The 15,616-nt window shown below is 36.5% G+C and overlaps 2 protein-coding genes and 1 long non-coding RNA gene across 6 annotated transcripts; 1 reads left to right on the forward strand and 2 right to left on the reverse strand.

Moving 5' to 3' along the window:
- Positions 1 to 2,549: 2,549 nt before the first annotated feature.
- On the reverse strand, positions 2,550 to 7,584 carry LOC108119695 (alpha-tocopherol transfer protein). Of its 3 annotated transcripts, XM_070277666.1 has the most exons (7): positions 7,461 to 7,502; positions 5,694 to 5,778; positions 3,987 to 4,084; positions 3,699 to 3,858; positions 3,319 to 3,400; positions 2,826 to 3,253; positions 2,550 to 2,766 (listed from the first exon to the last, which is right to left on the reverse strand). In XM_070277666.1, the coding sequence occupies exons 3-7, from the start codon at positions 4,078 to 4,080 to the stop codon at positions 2,652 to 2,654; spliced, it is 879 nt and encodes a 292-aa protein (XP_070133767.1). In that variant the 5' UTR covers positions 4,081 to 4,084; positions 5,694 to 5,778; positions 7,461 to 7,502; the 3' UTR covers positions 2,550 to 2,651. The 3 variants fall into 3 exon arrangements, with proteins under 3 accessions (XP_070133767.1, XP_070133768.1, XP_017088477.2); XM_070277667.1 differs by lacking the exon at positions 5,694 to 5,778 and having other exon boundaries at positions 7,461 to 7,584; XM_017232988.3 differs by lacking the exons at positions 5,694 to 5,778; positions 7,461 to 7,502 and adding an exon at positions 4,456 to 4,552.
- A 305-nt stretch (positions 7,585 to 7,889) lies between these two features.
- Positions 7,890 to 11,567, reverse strand: LOC122321029 (uncharacterized). 2 transcript variants are annotated; one of them, XM_070277671.1, is made up of 3 exons: positions 10,991 to 11,125; positions 10,455 to 10,871; positions 7,890 to 8,384 (listed from the first exon to the last, which is right to left on the reverse strand). In XM_070277671.1, the coding sequence occupies exons 2-3, from the start codon at positions 10,830 to 10,832 to the stop codon at positions 8,025 to 8,027; spliced, it is 738 nt and encodes a 245-aa protein (XP_070133772.1). In that variant the 5' UTR covers positions 10,833 to 10,871; positions 10,991 to 11,125; the 3' UTR covers positions 7,890 to 8,024. The 2 variants fall into 2 exon arrangements, with proteins under 2 accessions (XP_070133772.1, XP_070133769.1); XM_070277668.1 differs by lacking the exon at positions 10,991 to 11,125 and adding an exon at positions 11,426 to 11,567 and having other exon boundaries at positions 7,894 to 8,384.
- On the forward strand, positions 11,424 to 13,766 carry LOC138925937 (uncharacterized). The gene is made up of 3 exons (XR_011442188.1): positions 11,424 to 11,563; positions 12,872 to 13,318; positions 13,376 to 13,766. It is a non-coding gene; the product is annotated as an uncharacterized lncRNA (long non-coding RNA).
- Positions 13,767 to 15,616: the final 1,850 nt, after the last annotated feature.

The following is a 15,616-nucleotide window of genomic DNA, read 5'->3' on the forward strand; positions in this document are numbered from 1 at the left end:
ATCAGTCACTCAACTGAGTGGCTCAACTACAACTACAACTACAACTATTGTCACAACTACAGTTATAAGCCACAGCCATGGATACAAATATAAGTGCTCACATCGATTATGTAATTGTGTGAGGGTGTTGCGACCCACAACATGGTGGACCACACACACACACATGAGGAAGTACAGTAGTTATTGGTTATTTAAATTTAAAAGATAAAAGTTATAAAAATAAAAAAACAGATAACTTAAAATAGTAAAAGTATATTATTTTAATATTTAATATTTATTTTATTTTGATAAATAGCTTGTACCTTTTAATGAGACCCCACTGTAGTCTCATACAAAAGCACAGAAAACGGTTCTTGGATTATTGTTGACTGCACATTTCGTTTATTGCCTTTGCCTCTCTCTTGCTTTCTCTCCTACTCTTCCTCTCTCGCCACTCTTCCGGCTGGCAAGGAAGTGTTGCCTGGGAGGAAGAGAGTCACACACACACACACAGACACACAGACAAGAAAAACAGAAGACTGTGGGGGAATTCTTTGGGAGAAAAACAACAAGATGGGGCCATAGTTTTGAAGAGTGCATTGTAAGCATTTTGGCTTAGGCATGTTAATGGGGTCATCACGCCCTCAATAAGACCTAAACCCTAAACCTAAACCCCTTCTGACCAACACACACCCACACTTACATACGTACATACACATGCATATGTACTTGTAGGTGCCCCCAAGGACTGCGGCTGTTATGACAAAATGTAAAATTGATCAATTTGGGGAAAAATGCATTCCTTTTTTTTGCTCTTTTTTCTGCTGACTCTAAATTGAAAATATATATAATTTACGGAAAGAGAGGGAGAGATAATTGCGGTCTTAGGGCCATTTAAGCCAAGGATTTACCATTGAGCTCTATTATGGAATTAAAGGAGTGGACACTGGCCATGGAAAACCTTCTAGAAATTTAAACTAAATATTAAAATAAAGAAAATCAAAAATAAATAAATAAAATAAATAAAGGTAAACCCAAGTTTTAAGTCTTAAAATTTATTAAAGTCTTCCCACCCCCGCTTAAAATTATTGGATGCCAACCATCGTACCCATGCGACCCACTTCCACTGACACTTCTCCCTTTTCTGGCCAAAAGCAGAGCTGCCACATAATTTAATTACCATACATGCAATCGGATGCACAGCACGTCTGGTTTGGGATAAAAACGTAACCAGAACCACCCACACACCCACCCAAGTCCAACCTTCCAAGCACCACCCAAAAGGAATCCCTTAATGGAACTCCACGCATCCATCGGATGGCTGAGTTGCAGCATTAAGTGGCGTTAAATGGTGGCATGAAGCCCCAATAAGAAATATGAATTGATGTTTCAATAATAAAAAAAAAAAAGAAATAAATGCAAAAATGATTTCACAACAAAATTTAATTATGTTTTATTGTCTTAATTAAGATTTAATGAAAAATTTCCGAAAGGCCGAATGAACTTTATGCTGAATCATTAAATGATTATTGTATTTTGGGGGCTGAGCATAGTTTCTAGTCAAAACTATCTAAAATCTGCATAAAAAAAGATCTAAATTAATTTACACTTAAATTAATATTTTTAAGAAGTAAGAAATTAAAAAGAAGGCTTAATGACTTTCGTAACCTTTCTGCCAAATCATTCTTTTGGAAAACCACAAAGTTTATGGTAATCTTGTGGCTATAAAAATTCAGTTTTTCTTTTCGATTTTTTTTTCTTAATATTTTTTTCAAGTGTATGATGTAATAATCCGAATGTATGCAAAAGTATTTTTTTTGCAGGGCCATACACACTTTAATGTGTCAGCCACACGGTTTATGAATCTCCTCCATGTGCAATGTTGATGTGGTTACTGCACATTGGATAAATGGACAGTTGGGTGGATTGGATGGCTTGGATGGCTTGGCTTGGGTGGTATTCGGTGGTTGGAATGGATCGGTAATTGTACGTTGGACATGGCCTGTCTGGCGATGACGTTCTCGATGTACCAATGTGTGTAAAGTGTCATTGGGCGTTTGCGAAATGCAGATTGTGGTGTATTGGGGGGAGGGATAGGCACATGGATTACGGATAGCTGGCTGTGAATAATGGACTCCGAACTGGGTAAGGGGTACGGGTCCAAGTCTGGGAATGAGGACGAGCCAGGTCGGCCAACTTGGCCAACCGAACGGATGTGTCAATACCCACACACACATTGTGGTACTTCAAGGGGTCCTCGATGGGTCTGCTTCCATTACGGATTTCGTTTTGCTCTTAATTCCGTCCGGTTTTTGTTGCTCCACTTTCCACCAACCACACCTGTCACACCTACTTAAAAAACTGAGCTGAAGAAACTACAAAAAAAGGGGGTAACCTACATAAACTACACTACAAAAAGACACGAATTAACATAAAAATTATGTTGATAAAGTTTGAAGAGGTTATCTGTAGACTATATGATACCTAGTACTTCTGAAAGGATTCCCCTATATTCCCCCTAAACCTCTCAATAAAAAAACATCCCAAAATTATAATAAAATATATGTATATTTAAAAAATAAAATATTTACTTACAAAAGCCCAAGCCCAGCTGGGAAATACAAGAATTAAAAAGCAATAACAATACATATTTATAAAAAATCCTTTAAAAACTAATCAATCTCCAAGGTACGAAGGCTTTGAGCCACATCGGTGTCGACCTTGTGCCTGTTGCCGCCCTTTTTGGCCTTGTTTAGCTGCCAATTTTTGGCATCCATCAGGTAATCCCTAGAGAGTTAAACCATCTTTACTAAATCCAATTAACAAATTAGAATCCCAGCACCCACCTTTGCTCCTTAAGTAGCTGCATCCACTCCTGCTTCAGATCCGACATCTTTCCGGCCTCTCCGCCGTACTCCTCCGGCAGCATGGAGCGCGGAAAGTGCTGGAACGGAGTCTCGGCATTGGGCAGATGGAAGTGTATTAGCTTGAAGACCTCACCCTTAATAAAGGGCTTCACCACGGTGAGGACCTTGTCCAGAAACGAGGGGCAGTTGAGGACATGGATCTCCTTGAGCCGAACGGGATGTGCCTCCTGGACGAACTTCATGTAGACACGGAGAGCGCCCAGGGCGGTCTTGGTCAGATGTCGTAGGGTATAACCAGCCATGTCGAAAATGGGTATCTCACCGTCCGACAGCTTCTCCTCGTCCTCGGTGGCGAACCGGCAATCGGCCACCATGAAGAAGACCTTGATTCCAGCCGTAAAATTAAACTATAAAAAAAACATATATATTTTGGTTACAACTTCATATAACTCCGATACTACTACTATATTACCTTGTCGGCGTCAAAGTCAATCAGGCGGTAAAATAGCAACTTGTTGTTCTCCGGGGTCAGTCCGGGCAACGGCACCAGATCTCTGTGGTAGACCGAGAGGTGGGTTAATAAATATACAAAAGTCGGGATCCCAAAAAAAAAAAAAACCGGTTGCCCAAATGACACTGCATCACCCTAAGTGCAGACACTGCGAAAAAATCACAAAGTTGCCAAATCACATCGTAAATTATCATTCAATGTTAGTGCAAATTAATGCACATAAACCCAACCTGATATTTTGTATTTTTGATTACCATATGCATTTGGAAATCTTACAAAAGAAATTATAGTTTAAAATCCAATCAATGAATCCCCCACCTCGTAGTGGAACTCCTACTTACGCCACTTTAAGAAGCTGCTGGGAACTGGCATCTAGGGGATCTCGATCTATAAAGATATTACTGTGTTTATTCCTCAGACCGTAGTTGAGTTCCAGGAGGCGCTGGGCGTGGCTGACATCGCCCCTTGTGGAATGCAGAAAGCGTCGCAGCAGAAGACTGGCTACAAAAGGGGAGTCGGAAAATCAGAAAAAAAAGTGGGGGAAGAGACGGTGGGGTATGTGTTGGATTATGCAACTTGGCCAAGAGGCCATCCAGGCCATTGACCCAATTTCCAGTTGGTCCACTCACATATATTCTGTGGCAGCTGTGGATGCGACTTAATCCATTCCCGCAGCTCCAGCATCCGATCCGCCAGCAGTTGGTCCTCGTTTTTGTGCACCATTTTGCTGAACGAGAGAAAGTGGGTTTAGGTTTTAGAGTATCTTGTAGATTTCTAACTTTTAAGACTTTTATTGTTTAAGATCTTAAAAGAGATATATCCCATTCTAGCAAAAAAGGTCCTAAAATGGAGTCATTATTATAAAGGTTTCATTGCAAAGTCTTCCCTTTAAAGTTGTATCCATATTTGATTCATATTTTGTGTTATTTAAATATTAATTTTAATATTTTATCTTAATCACACAAAAAAATAGAAAACCTTCATCACAAATAATTAAAATCTTTATTCACGACCTAAACTTGAATTTATCAGTTAACTTTTTAGCATCTCTTGGTAATAAAAAAAAAACTAAAGTTGGTTGTAAAAATGAAGACCCACTAGAACTTGGCCGGATTTGGAGTGAAACGCGTCTATGCGAGACTTAACCGCGATTGCAACTGATTGGGGCTGGAGCCCGGTCTTGGTTTTGGCTTTGGGTTTTTGGCTTTTTGGCTCTGCCACCGCCTCTGCCTCTGCCTCTGCCTCGGCCTCGGCCGCTGCCTCTGCCGCAGTCTGGCTCTGCTGTTGGCATCGCAAATAACCAAGTTATTACCTGAATAAAGCCAAGATCGAGGGGGCCATGGGGGGAGGGACAACCACAACCCGCTTCCAGCTCCCAGCTCCCATCACCCATCCCAGCTGACTTGCAAAGTTTTTGTGTTTTTTTTGCACTTTGTGCGATCAGAGTTTGGCTTTTATGTAAGATGCATTTTTTTTTTAGCAAATTCGTTAATTTCAAATGGAATGCTGCATTATTTTGAAGCATTACATTTATGGACAAATATTTAAAGAACTTGAAACAAAAATTGCCACAACTTTTGAAACTTAAAAGATAACCACTTAAAACCATGATTAGAATCACCTCCCTTATCCTTATAGACATGTCCTGTGGTTTTTTTGTCCAAAATTCTAATGAATAAAAAATAATAATTAAAATAAAATAAAATTAATATTTTTTTAAAAAAGCGCCCTCCTCCTCGATTCTCATAGGAAGCACTTAAGTAGGCCTAAAAAGCCGAAAAAAAAATTAAGTCTTTTTTAATTTTATGACTTTTCTTTTTTGTTTTTGTTGTTTATTGTTGTAAAAACTAAGAGCTTATACAGTTTAACGGTAAATAAAGCCCTAGAAGTGGCTCTCTAAAACATATTAAATATTTTATTGAATATTTAAAATATTCTTCTTAAATGAGCTTGTTACCTTGCCAACATATAAGATAATTTAGTAAATCCTTGATCAGGATCAACTCTCTTATCCTTATAGACATGTCCTGTGGTTTTTTTGGCTAAAATGTTTATGCAAAAAAAATAATAACTAAAATAAAATAATTTATTAATTTTAAAAATAGCGCCCTCCTCCTCGATTCTCATAGGGAGCACTTAAGTAAGCCTAAAAAGCAAAAAAAAAATTAAGTCTTTATTAATTTTATGACTTTTCCTTTTTGTTTTTGTTGTTTATTGTTGTAAAAACAAGTAGCTTATACAGTTTAACGGTAAATAAAGCTATAGAAGTAGCTCTCTAAAACATATATAATATTTTTTTCAATATTTAAAATTTACTTCTTAAATAAGCTTCTCACCTTGCCAACTTATAAGATAATTAAGTGAATCCCTGATCAGGATCAACTCTCTTATCCTTATAGACATGTCCTGTTGTTTATTTGCCTAAAATGTTAATAATAAAAAAATTATAAACAAAACAAAATAATATAAATAATTTAAAAAATAGCGCCCTCCTCCTCGATTCTCATAGTGAGCACTTAAGTAAGCCCCTAAAACAAAATATTTTTTGAATCTTGAAAATTTTTATGGATTTTATTTCTTGTTTTTATTGTCTCTTATTATATAAACAACTAGTTTACACAGCTGACAGGTTAAGAAGCTTTAGAAAATGCTTTCTCAGGTGCATTAAATATTTTTTTTTTCATTTTTAAAACCTCTTTCTATCTTTTTTTTTTAAATAAAATTAACACCTCAGCTCGTGTTGGTATTGTTGTGCAATTCAATGTGTTGACTTTTCTGTGTCAAAAGGTCAAACACCTATATGTGCATGCGTGTTTACTATTGTTGTTGTTGGTGGTGTTGCGTGGGTGCTGTGCGGGTTTTCCGGCCATAACTTACTGGCTTTAAGCTTTTTCCATGCGACCGCCATGGCGGCCATTGGCGGTAACTTTTTTTTTCAGTTGCTGTTGTTGGACATGTACATATGTCTTCGATCTTGGTTTACTATATGGGTTGGCTTTAGCTTTACCGCGACATTGGCAAACAATTTTCGGCAAGGCAAGGCAAGGCCCACACCATCCGCTGCTAACCACAGTCCGATGGCGAGTCGCGCTCCACTTGTTATGCCGCCGGCTGGTCGAATCGCTTCGTACGTGTTTCGCAACTTAAACTATTTACAACAGCATGAATTAAAACAAAAAAAACTGTCAAAAAACAAAAACCAAAAAGAAGCAGTCACGAACCAAAAAAAAAAATAAAGACGGAACAGCAAAAGCAGCGCAGAACAGAAAAATAAAAAAAAAATACAGCTACAAAATAAAAAATAAATAAAACAAACAAAAAAAATAACCATAACAAATATATATAAAAATGTTTAACCTGTATTTGCGTTAGCAGCAGATTGCATTACCATATAACATACAAGTTTACAGTGAAGCTTCTGGTTGGCGGGATCACAAAAATCAATCATACGCCATGTAAGCCAAATGAATATTACATGGTTTTCTTATGACATAACTTCTCGTGTAAAAAAACTAAAAACTTTAATGAGAAATCCTAAAAAATATCAATAAAATATATTTCATAGTTACTTGGCTTATTGAAGCTCCACTGTACTATTTGACAGTTGGTTTTTAATGCAGCTGTAAACTTAATAAGCCACCAAAATCCACACACAAGCGCCATTTTTTCACATTTCCATAAAAAAAGCGAAAAAAAAAACCAAATAAAAAACGAAAAGCATTTTTATGTGTGTCTCAGCAATGAAAATTAAAAGCAATTGCTCTTGACCTTGGAAATGAAACTTAACCGGCTTAATATTTTTTATTCAACAATTTAAATGCTTCCTTAAGAGTTATTTTAACAATTGCCAAATGAATTAAAAGTCAAGTAATTAAGTTGTATTTTTAAAATGCGAATAAGATTTAAAAAAAAAGCTTAGAACTTAAAATAATAGAACATATGGATGTACCATAAACATAGGCTTTTATCATTCAAATTTTTAATATTTAAAATTTTTACTAATTTTAAAATAAACTAAGTAATCATTTAATTTTTAACAAAGCGTTAAATTAATTTTGAAATAAAAATATTACATACCGTTTTTACACATGTAAATAACTTACCTAATTCTTACATCGATTTTACAGTGTGACCGTGTAGGTCAGGCGTTGGCCAAAATGAGCTGTCCATACCGTACGCACCCCAACTGGGCACACTCGTTCGCATATCCGATGGTGGAGCAAATCTAGGGATGTCGAATTTTTTAAAATTATCGTATCGATAATATTTTCTGTTTTAAAAAAATATCAAAATGATATAAATATATATCGCTACAAAAAATCGATATATCGATGTTTTTGATATTTTTTTTAGTTTCCTAAAAAGTTTTTTAGAATATAAAATAATAGAAATAAAACACAGAAATTATTATTGCTGTTTAGTTTTTCTCATCTTTAGTTTTTTAAATCCATAAACATAACATTTGAAAATCATAAAGAAAAATATAACATAAAGAAAAATATAACATAAAGAAAAATAATATTCTATTTCATTATAGTCTTTGCCTGAGATTCGAGTTCTATTCATAAAAATAACATAAAATTTATCTTAAATTAAATTCAAAGTTCTTATATAATAAAAAAATAAGGAGATTGTATTCCATTATACAGTCTTGGTCTTGTATAAAGTTAGTGCCAATATTTGGCATTAATAGACTTTAAAAATACCCGTTGCGTTATGTGATTATCAGTCATTCGACTCCTTGAATCACAAACGACGCATTTTATAGCCGAAGCCAGTCTCTCCGAAGGCACTGAACTCCCAGGTGTAATTAGGTATTTCCGGGCGAGTTGATATAATCCTGGCATAGCCACCTTGTGTGCATTCCAAAATGTTAGGGGATTACTTTCCCATGATGTTTGGGGCAAACTGAGATATAATTTTAGCTCGCTGTGATCAGAGTTTTGCAAGGAAAGGCCCTTTAAAATTGACCTATTGTGGGCCTCCATAAAATCGACACACTGTTCCTCTGCATTGTCATCAGAAATCTGTAATAATTTAAAGGAAATTAATATATACTTTATTTTTGCTTCGGAATAATAAATAAATTATTAATGAATTAATTACGTTGAGTTATTATTATTATTAATGTAAATGTAAGTATTACTATTAAATTATATACATGATTACGAACTCTAAAATTTGACATACCGGGGTTTCCTTTGAAAAGGTAGAAATTTCGTTCAACAAATCATTTGTTGCCTCCTGTACCCCGATGGGTGATATGTACATTTTTTTAAATCTTGGATCAAGAAAAGATGATTTCACCAATATTTTATTTGATTCAAGTGTAAATTTTATTTTACAGTGTAGTGTAGATTTTATTTCGTGTGTGTGAAATTTTGCGACATTTTACTGCGAAATCTACATTTTTTTTCACACACACGAAATAAAATCTACACCTTCGCGGTAAAATGGCGCCAAATTTCGGCGTCATGTTGTACACATAAATATATATATTAGCGGTGCCCACACAAATACATTTACATATGTGCACAATTATACTGCGAATTTCTTTTCACACACACAAAAACACTGAAAAGAAAACGCTATTTTATATATAAATTTATTAATATGTACAAACCTTTTTTTGCTGACACTTTAAAAAAAATTCGTTATGTTTATTTTTAACATGTGACGTCAAATTTGTGGTGTTTCCACTTGTTTTTACCATTTTATTGCACAAATTACACTTTGCTGTTCCGTTTTTTATTTCACTATAATTCTTTTTTATTAGCTTTATGTCCATTTTTCTCACACCGCCGATCTTCACTTTTTTCAATTTGATCAAAGAGTGACCAACGCAGAAATATCAGATAATATCAAAAAAAACTATCGCACACTCGATATTTGGGGGAAAAAAATATTACGATATAAATATATTATTTTTCCCAAAAAATATCGATATATTGATATTTCGATATATTATCAACAACCCTAGTACTAAACTAAAACTAAGTGTGCGAAGCAACAAGCGTCCGGACTTTGAGGCTTCTGACAGTTGCCTACTCAGTTGAATCAAATTGTTTAGACGGTCTTGGCGGAACAAGAAAACAGCAAAAGCGAATGATAAGATAAGCTGTCCCGAAACTGTCTCTCTCTCCGGCTCGTTATCAGCCACCGCATCTGACGTAGAGTGCCTATGTATATTCCTTGTCAGATGCCGTGAGCTGAGTTTGGCTTTTAATCCGGTCTTGACCTTTCAGGCTGACGCTTTCGACACTGATTGGCCAAGTTTAAACTTTGTATAGAGGAATTACATTAGGCACCTCATAAATAACAGTTGGCCAAGTCTGATAAGGCTTTCTGATTGCAGACGATTGCTTTAAAGAACCAATTACATTTTATAAGTATTGCCAGACGAATGAATGCGATAAAGTCGCAGGCAAATTTCAAAGGTAAACTCCTAAGAATATACAGACTTTATAAAACGGCAGGTACATTTAAATAAAACAGAAAACATCGATGAAAAAAATAGTCAGTGAGACTTCCCTAGCTTTCAATCAACAAAGCTGTTAAGCAGGGCCGTAGCTAGCATGGGGCAGGTGGGGCGGTGCCCCAGGGCCCCCGAAGGGAAGGGGCCCCGCCGGGGCAAAAGACTTCCGTATAGGGGGCCCCACATTTACTTGTTGCCCCAGGGCCCCCGAGGCTCTAGCTACGGCCCTGCTGTTAAGCTTATTGAAAATTTAGATTTTGGAACTTGAGTTTTGGATAACCATTTTGGGATGTAAAGGAGTAACTTTTAAAGATTAATTGACTACGAGACGCTCTCTACGATAGTTAAATGCCTATCCTGAGTCAAAGTCAATTTTTGTAAGGTACAGTTTCTTGCAAAAGAAAAGGCCCTTTCTGCACATTGGCACCTTTTGTAATTAGCCATTAAACCATGGACGAACACGACATTCAAATGACTGCAGGGCGCAGTCAGAGAAGTGCGACTAACAAGTGCTGATAACCACACGTTGGTGGGTCAGCGATAAGGGCTTTCGCACATGGGTGCGCAATTGTTTTTTTCGTTTTTGTCTTTGTGGAAAACAGACAGAAAATGGAATGCTTACCTCCGCCTCAATAAGCTGAGTGTCCTCGGGGGTCGAGGGTAGCGGGCATCCGGCATCATCCTCTTCTCCCAGTTCGTCGTCGTACTCGAGCAGGCCCAAGTCGTTGGCGCTGAGGGAATCCTCCGGCCCCCAGCCTCGGCGCTTGCGAAGAATCATCTTAACTTCTTCGAAGATGTCCTCCTCTACCTCGTCGCTGCCGCTGCCGATCTTGTTGGTTCCGCGCAGAGTGGCGGTGGTGGTGGTCACAGCGTCGGCAGTAGCGTGACCCGAAGCGTCCATGCCAAACTTGGTGCTAGCGGTGGTTTTGACTTCCACTTCAGCATCGTTCAGATCGTTCGTGGAGCTGTGTCGCTCGAGAAGAGTCGATTCCGAATCCATGAGGCCCGTACTTTCTTTTAGCCTTCAAACAAGAAAGTTCTGAAATATAAATGAGAACTAATCAGTTGGAAACGCTTGAATTTGGTTGCTCGGAAAAGGGGGAAACGTTGTTTGTGGCGTCGCCAGCTTGCCACAATCGAGAAATTTGATATTTATACTTGTTTATTGGTGTCCGCCTGGAACCAATCCAATCGCCGTCGTGCCAAGTAACCTTTGTATCCCAGTGAATCGGTCGGTTACAGTTTTGTGCTTGTGTGTACCAGTGCGATTCATTAGTATTGCTTTGTTTGTTTAATCATTTGGCGAGTCAGATGCCAATTAAATTTTTATATAAGATCACTCAGATGAGTGGGCGGGGAGGGGTGATGGCGGAGTGCAATGATGGTGACTCCGCAGTCCATCAAAAAAACTTTGGAACTTTGATTGATAACTTGAACTCTTCAGAGCTCGACCTGAAGGCCACGTGTAAAAGGTTGAGAAACTGGTGTACAACCCACTCCAAGTTTTCACTTGCGAGTTTTTCCAAACTATTGAGGCCACCAATGTCGTCACAACCAAGGGCCTAATCAGCTGCATCCAATGGGATCACTTACATTGCTTAAATCGCGCAATTGGGGTAACTTCAATTGAAGGCGCTTGAAGTTAACACTGGCGCTGAGAACTAGTGGCTAAGCTTGGTTTAATTAAAACAAGAAGCCTATTTTCTTCGTGTGTTTTTCTCTAATTTTCTGGTAAGTATGGCTGCCTATGAAAAAAGGAAAATGTGTACTTGATTTTTAGGTGGGTACACACTATCATATGGTTTTAGAATTCACTATGTGGTCACACTGCTAGTAACAGCTGTTAACACTGCTCAAATTTAACACAACAGCTGTTGGGCTCAAAAACTTTCTCTGTTAAAGTTAACAGATTGTCAGACTGTAAATGTAGCGCCAATATTTAAATTATTTTATTTTTAATAAAATGTAAGCATTATTGTTTATATATGTAGGCATTTTACAAATGCATTTTGTATACAATTTTTTTTATTTATTTAACAAGGTTCTCAAGGTTCATTTTGCTGCATACTATGTCGATTTCTATAATAAAAAATATAAAATTAACAAAAGAAATATAAGCATTATTTTTAAGCATTATATATAAGCATTATATCTTGTTATATTTCCTTTTTTTTATAACTAATTGATAAAAAAAACTTCTTACTCCGAAAATATTTTTTAATGAGTTTATAATGCTACAAAGAAACTGCCGGCATAAATAATGAATGAAACTTCATTCAAGCATTGTATTTGTGTTACTTTGTCATTTTATGCTAAATGATCTGCTGTTTTAGTTAAATAGCCCTAAAAGATGTCAATAATGGTCAATGAATGGAGCTTCATTTTGAGTCGTAAAGCTATTTGTGTTACCAATTTACGCATCTTGTCTCTTTTATGAGAAATTTTCGACCATGTGTAAGACCTCATCCCAAGATGCCGATAATTTGTAACTCGAAGATCTGCTGCACTTATAACTCACTTTCTAAACAGTAAAGCTCATTGAGTTATTATTAGACATTGTTGAAACTTTCCTACCTCAACCACTCAATATTCCTAGCTACCTGACAATTATTATAATTGTAGTTTCTGAATATGTCCGTTAAGCCTAATATTGTAGTTATTTTCCAAGCTTATTTATTAAACTGATATTATGTTACAATTATCTTATTACAATTACAATTACAATGTAAAGTATCTTGTCGTTGTTTGTTATCTAACACCAACTTTATAGCCATTAACTTTATACCCTTTATAATCAATGTGATCTTTTTTTTTTTTGCGTTCTATCCCATTTAACATGTTTATCAAACTTATAGTTTCTTTGCTAAATGAATTTATGGGCTATAAAAAAATTTTCGAAAGATGTTTTAAAAATTGCCCCTCTATGAATACATTCTGACACAAATTGTAATAAACCCTACAATGTACTTTCTTTGAATAAATTATTCAACAATTAACGAGGGGTACTTTTTATATTAATAAATCGAAACTTTTCCGCAGCTTCTTAAAGGTTTCCATGCAAACTTGAATCAATATCTATAAATATTTACTAGGACTGGAACTACCATGGACAAAGAAAAACCCCATTAAGGAATCCAGGCCAATAGCATTAATCAGTCTCGCCAAAGTCTCGTGCCTTGTGTAGTCGGTCTTTGGTGTTCTGATAACTCTGTCAGAAACTCGGCCAAGGATCTGAGGCAAATTCGCAATGACGCGGACTCTGGACTAGCGGTATTAATCGACTGAATTTAAATAATATCGCTGAAGTTCAGGGCCATTATCACGAAAGAGAAACACCGATAATAGACGCCGCTCGAATGACAAACGAACGATAACAAACGCAAAACGGCTTTTTGTTTTTGCCACATAGTGGCGTTTTATAATGAAAATGCTAAAGACCCGGAAGAGCTCATGTCCGGCGAAAAATATATTTATGTATTTATACATGTATCTATAGTGCATTGCATTGATTTTGGTTTATTACACAGTTTTTTTATTTTACAGAATCGCAAATATTTGGGAGGGCACTTAACACTTGGGTGGGTCACAGGCCGTATAACTTCCCATCGTTGATCTGCAAATGCTTTCCCATCGGCCCAAAAACGTGTTAACTGTCCCCCGATAATCCTATTTACGCAAGTATTTACGTAGAGCCGTAATAGTGCCGGAATAGGGCGTGTCACCAATATATATGTATGTACGTTATCCAGACAAATGACGTGACGGCGATAATAAATCAATTGTCTAGCGGTTAGTTGGCGGCCAATTCGTGTTACCACCAGGAAAATCCACACAAGAAAAAAATTTAAACAAAAGTGCTTTAATTTTAAACATTTATTTAAGATATTTCTATTATTATGTACACAAAAATAGGAAACAAAATACTTTATTTACTTTTTTTGTATAAAATTGGGAAGGCCATATCTCGGTCAATATCCATCCGATTCTCAAGAGGAATACCTTTATCGATTTCTGGATCGATTCTCCATCGATCTGCATCAAAACCTAGAAATACAATTTTCGATCCGATTTTTTCAAATTTTTCTGATGTACCCCCTGCGAAAATGGGGAAAATCGTGAATTTCCAAAATATAGACTTCCGAAGGCCATATCTCGGCCAATATCCATCTGTTTCTCAAGCTGAATACCCCAAACGATTTCTAGATCAATTCTCCATCGATCTTTATTAAAACAGGATTTAAACTTTATGTTAAACTATTTTTTAAAATTTCCTCCAGGACCCCCTATCAAAATTCAACAAAATTGTTGTGTTTCCCTCCTAGACACCATACCCCAGCCAATTTGCATTCAATCCTCAAAAGAAATATCTTAAATGATTCCTACTAATATTCGCCAACAACCATCATCAAAAGCTAGAAGCATATGTTTTCTCTCAGTGTACCAAATGCGATTACTTTGGTGCCATTGCATACTTCCAGCCAGCTGCAGGAAAATGACTTTTTGAATCGCAAAAACCCCTAAAAGGAAATAGTGCCAAAGAACCGAGAATCTGAACCCGACGGTAAGGAATTAGCCTAAAATAACAACGCCCGGTCGGAGAAAGTAGACAGGAGAAAGCAGAACTCAGGGAGAGGTACGACAAAACAAAAGTGCCATGACTAATAGGGTTCTTGTTTTCCCTATTGGGGTAGTTCCACTCCCCATTTTGGGTTTTTCTTTTTTTTTCGTTTTTGTTGTTTTTATTTTCTCCGGTGTAGGTGTAATTGTATGAAAGCGTGCCGATTGGCGGCAGGTTCTAGGTGTTAAATAGTGGCACACATGCACAGAACGGTACTGAGAGCATTGGGGTTATGCCCTAAGGTCGTTAGTTAGTGAATGGCTATTAAGGTATTAAGTTAGTTAATCAATAGTGTGCTAGCTGAAATAAAATTGAAACTTTTGCATTAGCCCAAGCCTGTTGTTAGACCTTTGAAATCCTACAACCCAATCCTATAATTTTTGCTCATCGCATTTCCCCATTGATTTGTGTGGCAGTCGCTTAGTAACACACAACAGACTTTGCACCCATAAATACTACCTTACATAATTGAAGAGCAAAAACAACAACAACAATAATACACAAACACACCTCTACAAGGATTAACGAAAAGGATTTTCGCACAAGCAACAGACGGTTGCTAAAAAATTCATAGCATACTTTTTGGAAATTCGTTGAAATGCGTTGCAAAGCACTTAAAAAAAATCAGTTTTCGAAATAGTTAAATAGTTTTCTATTTTTGGGAAATAGTTTGTTTGAATATTTCCCGCTAAACTAGACGAGAGTTAGCCGTACTATGAGGTACAAATATTCGATGGGGCGCGTTCAAAATTAAACCGTTCTCGGCGCCAAGCGAACTCCAACTGAACTTATCAGTCACTCAACTGAGTGGCTCAACTACAACTACAACTACAACTATTGTCACAACTACAGTTATAAGCCACAGCCATGGATACAAATATAAGTGCTCACATCGATTATGTAATTGTGTGAGGGTGTTGCGACCCACAACATGGTGGACCACACACACACACATGAGGAAGTACAGTAGTTATTGGTTATTTAAATTTAAAAGATAAAAGTTATAAAAATAAAAAAACAGATAACTTAAAATAGTAAAAGTATATTATTTTAATATTTAATATTTATTTTATTTTGATAAATAGCTTGTACCTTTTAATGAGACCCCACTGTAGTCTCATACAAAAGCACAGAAAACGGTTCTTGGATTATTGTTGACTGCACAT

The sequence above is a fragment of the Drosophila bipectinata genome, chromosome XL (genome assembly GCF_030179905.1).
Source record: "Drosophila bipectinata strain 14024-0381.07 chromosome XL, DbipHiC1v2, whole genome shotgun sequence".
NCBI lineage: Eukaryota > Metazoa > Arthropoda > Insecta > Diptera > Drosophilidae > Drosophila > Drosophila bipectinata.

Excerpts from the sequence above, each read along its gene's own strand:
- LOC108119695 (XM_070277667.1), bottom strand. The coding sequence starts at position 4,080 with ATGGTGCACAAAAACGAGGACCAACTGCTGGCGGATCGGATGCTGGAG. Across the intron at positions 3,254-3,318 it reads TTGACTTTGACGCCGACAAG|TTTAATTTTACGGCTGGAAT; the intron begins GTAATATAGTAG and ends TTTTTTTTATAG. Across the intron at positions 2,767-2,825 it reads CAGCTACTTAAGGAGCAAAG|GGATTACCTGATGGATGCCA; the intron begins GTGGGTGCTGGG and ends TTAACTCTCTAG.
- LOC122321029 (XM_070277671.1), bottom strand. The coding sequence starts at position 10,832 with ATGGATTCGGAATCGACTCTTCTCGAGCGACACAGCTCCACGAACGAT. Across the intron at positions 8,385-10,454 it reads CTCAGCTTATTGAGGCGGAG|ATTTCTGATGACAATGCAGA; the intron begins GTAAGCATTCCA and ends AAATTATTACAG.